This window comes from Lichenostomus cassidix, chromosome 2 (assembly GCF_008360975.1).
Source record: "Lichenostomus cassidix isolate B80296 chromosome 2, HeHo_3.0, whole genome shotgun sequence".
NCBI classification, from domain to species: Eukaryota; Metazoa; Chordata; class Aves; order Passeriformes; family Meliphagidae; genus Lichenostomus; species Lichenostomus cassidix.
This window is the reverse complement of record NC_139482.1, coordinates 41,970,717-41,982,875: the sequence shown is the minus strand read 5'-3', so window position 1 is coordinate 41,982,875 and position 12,159 is coordinate 41,970,717. Positions and strand designations below refer to the sequence as shown.

The 12,159-nt window shown below is 40.0% G+C and overlaps 1 protein-coding gene across 3 annotated transcripts in view; it reads right to left on the bottom strand.

Annotated features, from left to right (window-relative positions):
- Nucleotides 1-843: 843 nt before the first annotated feature.
- The window catches only part of ANO10 (anoctamin 10), a 134,731-nt gene continuing 123,415 nt past the window's right edge, over nucleotides 844-12,159 (bottom strand). For all 3 annotated transcript variants that reach the window (XM_085051210.1, XM_085051209.1, XM_085051211.1), the window contains exon 13: nucleotides 844-1,705. In XM_085051210.1, coding sequence (XP_084907336.1) covers nucleotides 1,670-1,705 — 36 coding nt within the window. In that variant the 3' untranslated portion in view covers nucleotides 844-1,669. The remainder of the gene's footprint in view (nucleotides 1,706-12,159) is intronic.

The following is a 12,159-nucleotide window of genomic DNA, read 5'->3' as shown; positions in this document are numbered from 1 at the left end:
ACACACCACCTTCATGCTCCTAAACCAGCACCAATTGGCAGACCAGCAGGATCCCCTCAAAATGGCTATGACAAGGTCACAAGAACACACTCCATCAGGAACCTATCCCATGGATTTTTCTTCTTCTGGAACTGCTCACTCAAAACCCCTGACCAGGCAGTTGAAACTTGAACAAACATGAGCTACTTCAGATGAAAGTGGGCAAGACACTGCAAAGAACTCTCCTAAAAAAACACTGGGTTTTGGGATCTCTGCAGCACTACAGGAAGGGTGACATACTTGCCTCAGAGATCCTCAGGGCAGAGCTTGTGCAGCCACAGCCCTGCCACGGCTTCATAACAGGCTGTTAAAGCAGCAGCCCATGAGATACTCCTGAAATAGCAGCAGTGTGGGGGACTAACAGTGGGAGAAGCAAGAACAGAGCAGCTGTAGCACAGGTTTGCTCCTCTTCCCAGGAGAACAGTAATTTCTTACTGGGTCACGCATGCAGAGCGTGAGAAATACTAATTTTTAGTTCCAGACAAAATAGATTATTTTGGCTTAGTTATATGACTCTGCTGTGGGAGCCCTGTGGCAGAAATCTGAAATGTGCAAAGTAGGCAAACACCTTAATTATGGCAGCAGCAGACTTTTCCAAACAAAATTTCAGCAAGTACCACATACAGTTACATCTATCAAAACTGAACATCACAGCAGCCAAAAATAAACTCTCTCAAGGTCACAGGAGCAAACACTGTAGATTTCGGTCCTATTACTGTCAGAAAACAATGAAACATTAGGACAACTACCTTTTTGTGAAATGCAAGGAAAACCAAATCAGATATTCACTACAAACACAAGTACTGGTGTATCAAGTATCAAGTTTAATTCATCTGTTACTGTTCATTTAACCAGAAGATCCATCCATACAATACTGCAGTTCAAAATCCAGGGGAGTGATAACAAAATCCAATGCAAATTAAAAAACAAATATGCTTCATAAGTCACTGATCAGCAATCTGCTTCCCACTGATTTTTTTTTACATAGCTTTTGAAAAGATTTTAGCTGGGACCTATTTAGAGAACTAGCAAACTGGAGTATATAATGCATACTCTATAAATATTTATGTTCAACTATTTCTCAGATCACACAATGAAATACATTGTTGTTCCCTATGAAATGTATAGCATAATTAAATTAATTTGCTGTGGACAAGCAGTAGCTAATAAGCAAATCTTTGAAATAATACAAGATTGATTAGCTATTGTAATAAAGGAACAAAAAGGGAAATAACCATAAAGGGACAGTACACTGTGAATTAAATAATAGTCTACTTTTTTTTCCTTTGGGAAGTTGTAGCTGAAAATTCTAGTTAGCTTCTGGATGCTTCCTCACAGGATCTGTTTTCAATCACTCAAAGCACAGGGAGTCTGGCAGATTTCATCCAGACCTGGCATGAGCTGGACTGCTTTATCTGGTGTTAACTTCACAATCACATATGAGAAAAAAGAAAGCAGGAGAAAATACAACTTTTTACAGTATCAGGCAAAGATTATTTACCAAGTTTCATGTAAGCAGGTGCCACCTACTCAGTAGGTGGAGCGGGGTGCACGCTGAGCGCCACCCATGAGCACAAAGCCTGGCTCCACCTCACATGTGATCGCCTTAGTCATCCTCATTCCTCCGTGTTTACTCCTTCAGGGACTCTGCCGCCAGCTTCATTTGCTGCCAGGGGAGAGAAGAACGGAGAGAGACACTGAGTACAGCGGCAGCAGGAGGAATTACACAAACCAGCTAGAGCCCAAAGCAGGACGCTCCAGAATCCAACTCAGTAAGAAAACCACACCAAAAAAAGAGCTTGGGCATTTAAAGACAAAAACCACTAGTCAGTCATGCCTGATTTTTGAAAAATACACGGCTTTATCAGAGGCATTACTTTTGTCCACCAAAACACTCATCAAATGGCAACGCAACTTGTATGTTAATTAATTATTTTTGTGATGAATAATGCCTTACATGAAAGTCATTTAGTCTTAAATAAGCTGATCTCAAAAGGTCAATGACCTATGGACAAACTGCTGCCCCCATTTCCCATTGTAACAATCTGTTAACTGTTATTCAGTATTTCTTTTGTTGTTGGACTGAATAAAATCATCCTGTGATGTAAGAAGGAGGTAGCAGACTGCGATGGTGATATGTGCTATTTCCAATCCTGCTGATAACCAGTTTTGTTTTCATTATCTTAGGATGTCACCAGAGAGATCTCCATGTGAAACCAGGATAGCAATCCCAGGTGTTGAAAGTATCTGCTGAATAAGAGAAAACAGCCACTATGTGAAGCTTCTTGTTAAAGAGGATGTTTCGTAACACAGAGAGCAACAAGAAAGAGTTCATATTGTGCCAGAGGCATCCCTCACACATCACCTAGGGGTTGTCAGCCAAGGGTCTGAAGGCTGGAACCACCCTGATAAACCAATAAACAGTCACAGTGACTTAACCCCCAAAGAAAAAAGACAGAGAAAACAGCCCCAGGAAGGAGACAAGAGGGAGACCAGCCCAAAGGACACGGTGAGGAGCAGAGGCAAGGAAATGCACAGCACTGCTGGAATTCACTGCTGGTGCCCAGCATCGCTGCCTGCTTGGAGGCAATTCAGCAGACAACAACAGGAAAAGGCTGGACATGAAAAAACCTGAGTAAGCATATGAAGAAACAATTTATGCAGCTTTCAACTCCTAAGCAGCTGGGTGGGTTCTGTATCAGTTCCCACAGTGGAGGATGGACATGTGCCACTGAGCTGAAGTTCTTTCTTTTGTATTTGTATTTGATTTCATAGAAATGGCCCATGATATATGAGCTACTAGAAAGAGAAGTATCTAATAATGCTATAAAAAAACTGGAAAAGACAGAACTGCTAATAAAGTGTACACCGTAACTCAATTTCTATTCCACGGCATGGGATAGAAAGATGTCAGATGCTTTAACACAGCACCTTCTACATTTTTTGGCTGCTAGTCTGGACCTGAACCCATTCCAAAACACTACTCTGCACGATAAAACACACCTACAACAACTCTTCTTTACCATTTTTATCTGTATTTCCATGTCATCTATAAGTGAAGCAAAATTAGTTTGTGATACAAATATTTATATGCCTCTCCATAGCAACAGTGCAGGGAAAAAAGCCATAGCTGAAGACTGGAGTACAGATTCCTCTTCTACATCCTGATTCACTTATTTAAATAAATGTCTCAATAAAACTACAGCATCTTCAATTAAAGGGACTTTTGCTCCTATGGCAAAAACACAGAAAAGACACAGAAGACAGTTACTTCATTCAGTTCCTCATTCATCAAATTCAACACTAATTCTCTTATTTTAGAATCATTTTCTTAAATTCTGAGTGTTGGTGTAATTATGTGGGGAGATTGATAAGGAATGCAGAAAACTGGAAAGGTAGTTTTATTCTCTGAACTCTGCAGGGCTTGCCAAAATCTGGAAAAAACCCAAGCACACGACTACTAATGATGACTAAATGTAATCTGTCAAAAAACTCTACAAGCTGGACCACTCTCATTTATTTTTGAAGCCCTCCTAATTTTAACTGAGCTAATCTTAAACTAGGATTCACTCATGCTGACAATCTAATGCTATCATATTTAAAATACATGATGTGAACAAACAAATATCCCAACTTCTTGAGTGGGCCAGTAAGAAGAAAAACCTCTTAAAATAGCTTCACATGCTGCTGTGGCACACAAGGCCTGGGCAAAACCACTCCAAATGCAGTCACTCACATATTTCAGGAAATGAATCATAAGCCACGTGAGAGCCCCAAGAGCTGCATATTTAATTTTTCTTCATAGTTTCTAATATCAAAATGTATTTGGCAGTACCTGGCAGCAGCAGGCTCCCCTAAGAGCTATCACCTGGGCAAGCAACATGTGGTGGCACCTTTAAACAGAGAAATTCTTTGCCAAGTTCAGGATGAAGAATTTTTAAATTTTCTTTTCCTTCTTATCCTTTAAATTTTCAAAGGAAATGTTAATTTCAATGGGAAAACATTTCTCTAAGACAACATATGGGAAAGGGAGTGTATTTTTTAATTTTTATTGCTGAGAAAGGGAACTGATGAGGTATCTTTTAAGATCAGCTTCCCCCTAATGGCCCTAACAGGTTCACTAACAAACCTATGGGGCTGAGTTAACTACTCTTCCATCAAAAATACATTCCTTTGTAAGCTTTAAGTGGTATTTTAAAAATATAGAAAAAGAGGTATTAAAAACTTCTTGACCTACTAGTCAAACCTACTAGATACATTACGACAAACAACACTCAGTTAAGGGGTGTTAAAAGCCTCTGTAAACTAATCAGAGGCACAGCTCAGAAATGAGTTGGCTCAAGAAGCCATTCTCCATTTATTATCAGCTCACAGTTACTAGTGAAAGGTTTATACTTAATGCTCTGTTTTATGCAGTACCCTTAGCAACAGCAGCCTATGCATGCAGTACAAGAGTGAAACATGTTTAAACTAGTATTAGTTCATTTTAGTGAGGCTATAGTGTTGTTTATTTTAAAATTCTACTGTTAGGAAATGCTCTAAATATTTATCAACTGTAATTCAATAGATTTGCTATTTCCATTTTATTGAGTTTAAATTTATTTGTAAAGCACATGCAATACAATTAGACAGTACCTCCAGGAGAAATAGCAAAACCCCTTCATTGTGGTCTACAAATAGGCTTTACCAATTACTTGAATTCCCCACACTACAACATTAAATTTTCTGAAAGGACTTTATTAAAACATAACAGATACTTTCACACCACAAACAGAGCTGCACACCAAGCATGGAAATCAGGCTACTTCCTTTGTGGGATCACTCACAACCAGAAACACAAACTTTAGTGTACAGGGTATGGCTGTGGTAGCTCTCCAGTTAGAGGGAAGTCAAAATGTGTGATTTAGTGCTGCCAACAATACCAAAATACAAAATTAAATACCTAAAATAATGAAATAACAGAAATACACAGCAACACCAGAGACCTCAACTACAGCAAAACCCAAGGAGCTGCCAAGGGATTTTGCTATAGCAGTGCCAGGGCTTGGTTCAAGCCAGAGCCTCACTGGAAATGCAGGATGTTTCTACATGGCATGAGAAGGACTGTACCCCATCTTGTTTCCCAAGCCCTGTGCCCAGCACCCCGGGCTGAGGAGCTGCTCTGCCCCTTGCTCTGCACAGCAGGGCTGCTTTGGGCCAGGACTCTGTGTGTCCCAGTATGTGGCTTCCTTCTACCCCTGGGCTGAGAAGTGGGAGCTGCCTCTCACACCCCACCTTTCCAATCCATCTGTGACCTCCTTTCTGCGCCAGGGGATGACAGAGATAACTCAGCATTCCTGCTGTCACAGCACTGGTTTCACACACACTCATAACCTAATCAAACACTCTCACCTTTCCTTTATGGCTTCTGTGGGACAGCCAACATTTAACAGGCGTTTGCCCGTTTAATGTTGATTTATTGCCCTTGCTGAGCTCTGTGTCACATGCTTACAACATTGTTATTTTCCAGTTATACTCAGTCCTGGTAAGCCAGCCTCTAACTACTCTTAATTTCACCACTGTGTGTGTTAATGCCAACTGACAATCTAACCACAACCTGAGGAAAACAATTTTAAAAATAAAAAGCATATAAAAGTGAAACCCAAAGAAACCAGGATCTAATGACTCACTGGTTTGGTGCTTTTCCAAAGGTAAACTCAACATACATACAAGTTTGTTCAGATGAAGAACAGACATGTAAATAGTCTATATTAAACACAAGAAGACATGAAGGCAGATGTTTTTTATCAGCAATTCCATCTTCTGGCTTTCCTGTATGCACCATGTAGAACAGCTCAGGAGCAGGTAGAGCAGTGTTACATGATATATTTTTGCACTTTCTAAAATTAATTTTAATACAAAAACATGACAGATATATATTAAATTCTTCTTTCCTAATGGTGTCCAATCACAACAGAAGTAGTTTCTTGGCTCTTGAGCTGTCTCAAGAACTGCATCAGCTTAATCTGTAAGTACCAACCAGTTACAGAAGAGGCAAATTAACACCAACTTCAAAAGTCAGTTAGCCTCTTCCACATGTAGTATTTTATTTTGTGCAAAGGTTTAAAAGCTTATTTAATGGAAATTTGTTCTCACAATTTGTTCCCACTGATTATAATGGGGTAAAGTTATGGTAACTTCTCCAGAATCACAAACCTGCCATCAAGGTTTTGTCTATACCACTGAACACTGCAGGGAATGTTGCTTAAGGACTCTGGGCTTGGGGTTACTTTTAAGCTGCATTTCTGATTCTGACCAGTTTTTCAGCAATCTGTTTCCTCAGCTGGAGATGGTAACTGATGCTTCTTGACAGTAGTAATAGCCAGTCCCTACACCAGTACACTACTGTTTCTAAATCCCAGGACCACACAGCCACAGTACAACACTGAATGCTTATTTTCATTTAAGTCATCCTGCACAACCCTTCAGTCTTCTTGAAAGCTATTGATTTCCAGAACACAGTTTCTCCCCTACTTCAGTAGTACGATAAAAGACGGAACAATTTCACAACTTCCTGGTTTCCCAAAGACAAGACCAACGGCCCTGTTATGTTGCAAACCTGTGGAAACAAACCCCTATAAAGGAAAGCTACATGTGAGCAATCAACAGTCCAATGCAGATTTTTGGTGAAGTGAGAAGAATTTTAAACTGAAGATAATAAAGAAACAAACGCTGAATTGTCACTCTCATGAGGACTGTAAGCAATTACAGTACTTTAACTTTTTGAGGACTGAAAATTTACTAATCTCCTTACTTCTAAGTTGCACCTGAAACATCATATCTAGTTCTGGGCCCTCCAGTATATGAAGGATGCTGATGAACTCTGCCAAGCCTGACTATGGAATGCAAGATGGGCAGGAAGGTGATGCACATGCCCTGAGACAGCTGCAAATATCTACAAGGAGGTCAGCAAGAAGATGGAATCAGGGTCTTGGCCAGCATGCACAGTCAAGGAACAAAAAACAAAGTGATCATTAAAAAACCAAGAAAGCCCCAACAGAAAACACTTTACTACAAGGATAACTAGGCACCGCAGCAGGGGTCCAGGGAGGTTTTGTAGTCTCTGTTCTCAAAAGGCCCAACAGGAAAACACCCCCCACAGCCCTGGGGTCTAAGTTTGGTGCTGATCCTACTCTGAGCAGGAAGCAGGACTACTGACCTCCTGAGGTCCCTCCCAGGCTGAGAGATTTTTATAGTTGTTTCTACAGGAATTGTGACAGGAAGTTTGCTTGGACTCCACAGATCCGGAGTGGGAATCTATTACAAGAAATAGAAAGTAACAGCAAAGAACAAGAAAAGAATTCTCTTCTTTCCTTTCTTGTATGCCTAATTCAAGATAAAATACCAAGTAAAAAGCCAGTGTTAATGAAACAATAGGTTTGCAAAATTAGTAAGTGCAGAGTCAGGGGAAACTTGCAGAATCACGTAATTTGTGCCTTGGAGTATTGTGCCTGATTAATAGTGCTGTGAGGAATAGCAGACAAAGCAACCCCATTTGTAGTACATTTTTTTCCCAAGATTTTTTTTCTGATCTACTTCAGATTGTCTCTGATTTAAATTGCAAAGTATTAATTAATACTCATTACAATATTCTTACAGTATTAGTCACCCTTTGCTGAACCTTATTTTAGTTCAGTAGACAGTACAAAAATGAAGAATAGTGGAAGTCACATAAGACAGTCTAATAGTATTTTCTTCCAAAGCATAGCTTGTGCATTCTGTCCCTCAAAATATGTACATTATTTTTGTCCTTGTGTAGCTCACATTTGGTAACTTTTTTCACCATAACTGTCCACGTAGTTGCCACATGACAGATAAACACAGTGTTAAACAACATGTCTGAATGCCTGACAAGGAGTGTGTGCCAAAACTGTCCTTGCAGGATGCCAGCCCAGGCCAAGGGATGTTCTCCCCTTTAGCTTATGCAATTACCTCTCACCCAATCAGCAGCTGGTCAATAGATTTTGGAGTCAGACACTATCGACTGGCTATGAAAGCAATGATGCAAAAATGTCCAATGTGACATGACCTTGACACCTCAAAGTGGAGGAACAGACTGTGCAGTCCTGCACACATTTCTGTGATTTTGTGCCTGTCACTCACATATTTATTTAATTTTGTGTCCTGAGTCAAACAGACATCACTATAGTTTAAGGATGCAGTTGGTCCCTAGGTTAATAGCACATCAACAATGCTTTAATGGTTTCAGGGTGAGCTCTGATACAATTTATTTTCTCAGGGGTTTTGGAGGATGTTAATTACCAGCTTGCAATTACTAGTTAAAATCAAGGGAAAACAAGTAAATCAAACTATTCTGCCTCTCTGAAGCCTAACAAGCTTATTCATTAAGCAGGGTGCCTCTGAGCAGGCACATACCCTTTGGAAGAGAGATACCCAGCGCTTTTAGAGTTTAACTGGCCTTCTGGACATAAATTCCTAATATATAGATATGGCTGACACTGAAGTTAATCTGCAGATATAGCTGTGCTACCTTTATATCGACTGTAATCTCCTTCCCTGGAGATACTCAAAAGCCATCTGGACACAATCCTGAGCAACAAGCTCTGGGGGTCCCTGCTTCAGCAGGGAGGTTGGACTAGGTGACCTCCAGAGGTCCCTTCCAACTTGAAGCATTCTGTGGTTCTGTGACAGCCTGGCTAACAACCAGGCTGCTCAGTATGCACCAATTTGCCCCTTAAGCTCACATGTCTTGGACTCACTCTGCCTCATGACCGAGGAGGCACAGCTGAGAAGCAGCCAAACAGCCTCTGAAGCAACAGCAGCAGTGGGGTGAAGAGCTTGAAGGCACTGCAGGGGGACAGTGAGAGTCCTTCCTCCTCACGCTGCTCGAGCGGCCAAGTGCTTGGGTGACGGAAAAAATACATAACTCACTACAGCTTCTGCAGAAGATAGGTTTCAGACTAACAAGCAAAGCTATATGAGCTCTGTGCTTCCATTTTTTCTGGCTTAAGGCCAGAAGGAACCTGCTGGGTTACAGACACAAGCCTCCCTCGAGTGCATAAAGCCACATCACGGAGGTGCAGCCAGGGGAGACCACACAGCATCTATTCCACTAGTGCACAGGCCAAAACCCACACAGCTTTTGCCAACATCCTTTAGCAAATCTATTGTACAAAAGGCAAGAGACTAGTTTAAACTATTTAATGCCACAAAAAGAGCTGAGCTAAAACTCAAAGAGCATGAATGTGTCTCCTTGTAATCCATGGAACAGCAGGGAACAGACTGTGTGAAAAACAGAGACAGTCTCTCAAAATGAATTATGCCCAACCCTCAGAAGACAACAAAAATGTATTTCATTACTTTCTGGACACAAATTTGGCCATCCCTGTAACCCAGGCAAACAAACCCCAACACCTGAACACCCAAAGCACCCTGTCCTACCCACCCTGTGCTCTGTCAGTGGACACAAAGTCATGCCTAGCCCAAGCCCAGCTGGACTCAGTTTTAACCTGGCTCACATTTCTCTCCAAACTTGTCGATTTGTAGACTCATACAGAGCCCAACTTGGTTTCAAAAAAAAAACAAGTAACAAGATAAAAAGGCTACTCCTCTATTCAGGAAAATCATTGGGTAATTGAGATCGGACTCCAGATATGAAACTAAGAACCCAACTTCAGACATTATTTTTGGAAATTACCATCTGTGACATAAATGTAACATAAATAAGCAGATAAATGTGCAGCGGGCATGGCTGTCCTCTGTCCTGCTACCACAAGTACCACCTGCTACTTCCAGCCACAATGCTGCAAGTAGAAAATTCACATCTCTCTGTGGCAGGCAAGAAACTTCAGCCTCACAAACGTCAGAAAACGCCAGAGAAATCAAATGGCTGAAAATTGTAAGTATAAAATATTACAGTATATCTGAAGTAAAAGCTACAGGTTGAGAAATCACACTTCAGTGCTAGGCAGACACATAGGAAAAGCAACCACCATTATGAAGGGAGTTATTTCTAAAAGGGAATTTGCCTCTTTGTTCATCTGTTGTATCACCATGAAAAGTAAGTTTAATTCTAAGGTAACTGTTACTACAGTATTTAAAAAACATTTTAATGCAGTAAAGTAGGAAAAACTAGTCAATGTCTAGATATCTGGCAAAGAACTATTCTCAATTCTGCTCAAGAGTTTATTAGGCAAGGAGTCCAAGGCCAGCAATGAAGGGAGCTGCCAGGCCATCTTACTTGTTTTCCTCCCCTGCAAAGGCTCTCCTGACCTGAGCACTCATTATTACAATATAATTTTGAGTAATATTTTCATTTTTGCTTTTCTCTTCAAAGAAAAGATCTCTTCTGCTTCCCGTGAGGACTCTGCTGTTGCCTATATACAGCCTAGTGAAAAATAATCACCACAGAGCTAGTAAATAATTGCTAGTAACAGTAATTTTATAAATATTCTGAAGCAATCAACTCTGTGAATTTTAGAGTGTGTCAAATATCTCTTTACATACTTCCAAAATGGCAATGGCACCACTGACAGAATTTCTTCCTTCACCAAGGACACCTGTGATAAGGCAAATTCCCTTCTGCCAAGTTCCCAGCTCCTTGGGAAGACTATGCACCTATGGAAAGAGATTAATTGTTTTCCCTTAAACACTGGGCCAAACATAAGTATCAACTGAGTATAGGCTACTGGTTTTCTCTTAAATCTATACCTAAGTTGATTTATGTCTGATCAGACAAAGTCAGTCACTCCAATTAGTTACCGTGGATTTATGGTTTATCTGGCTCAGGAAGTTCTTGAGCTAAGTAAGCACAGGCAGAGGATGCAGAAATATATGTTATTCCTGCTTTTTACTCTATCCTAGATATCTGTGTATTGCCACTTTGAAGGCTTTGGTACCCCTGTACAGATATACCTACATAGACAAAGGACACATAACAGCTTATCAAACCATTTTCATTGAAGAGGCACAACTGGACACAAAGCATTACTCTCACTGTACTAGAAAAGACTGTCTAATAAGCAGGTAGGAGAGGAAAAGGTTGGTTTGGTAGTTTAAACCTGTGTTTCTTCAAAATGAGTAAAGCTGTAACAGCTGGCATAGTCCTAAATTATAGGTATGGCAATGTTTATAAATTTATAGTCTTTATAAATTGCTCTGCTAAGCCTGCTGCAAGTTTAAACAACCTAGCAAAGGGTGAAGGTCTGGTTTCCATGAAGGCAATAGCAAAGTTCTCATTTACTTCACTGAAACCAGACCTTCTCCTTATATGCTTCCTATATTACGAGTGAATGAAACGCTCTTTCCCTTTTTCCAATGCATTAGTGGGAAGAAAACCCCTTTGCTATAGGCTGCTCACCACCTTGCTTGCAATGAAGAGCAAATTAAAGCTGTATAATACCACTATTTTCAGTCTGAAGAAGCACGGTATTTTAAGCAGCTTTGTAATATGAAGACAAACAATGACCTGTAGATATGCTGAGTATTAGCATTTACTGTTTCTGAGATCTGCTTTAGTGCCTTTGAACACCCTATGCTATATAACTGAGAAACTACAGAAGAAGATTTTGGGATGAGGTTTAAATTGAAAAAAATGGATGAATGATTTTTGACTATTTAATTTTATTATTTTCATGCCTTGCCAACCCTACAATCCCAGTTTCTTTCTGTTAATTTAAATTTTGTGCAATACAATATATAAAGGCAGAGTACATGTAATACAGAGTACATCTACATTTGCAAGGATGTCTTTTAATAACATTGCAGCTTTTAGGTTTAGAACTTCATGTTACAATTGTTGCTTCTAAACAAAACCTGAATGATTACAAAAATGGTCATGGATATTGCAATTATTCTTTTACTTTGTCAACAAGAACCTTGTATCTATGCAGCCTTTCCATGCACAGAGCAAGTAAATGTTTATATGCCTTGGTAACACTTCTCCTTATTTTTTTCTGATTTTTAATTTCCTTGAAGTATTTTTGTTTTATTAAAGCATTGTACTCCCTTTCCTTATTTACTCCATGCTGATTCCCTGCTCTCTGTTCTACTGTACTAGTTGTATCCTCTCTCTTATATTTTCACTTCAATCCCTTCAAAATGAGAAATCTTTCCCTTCTG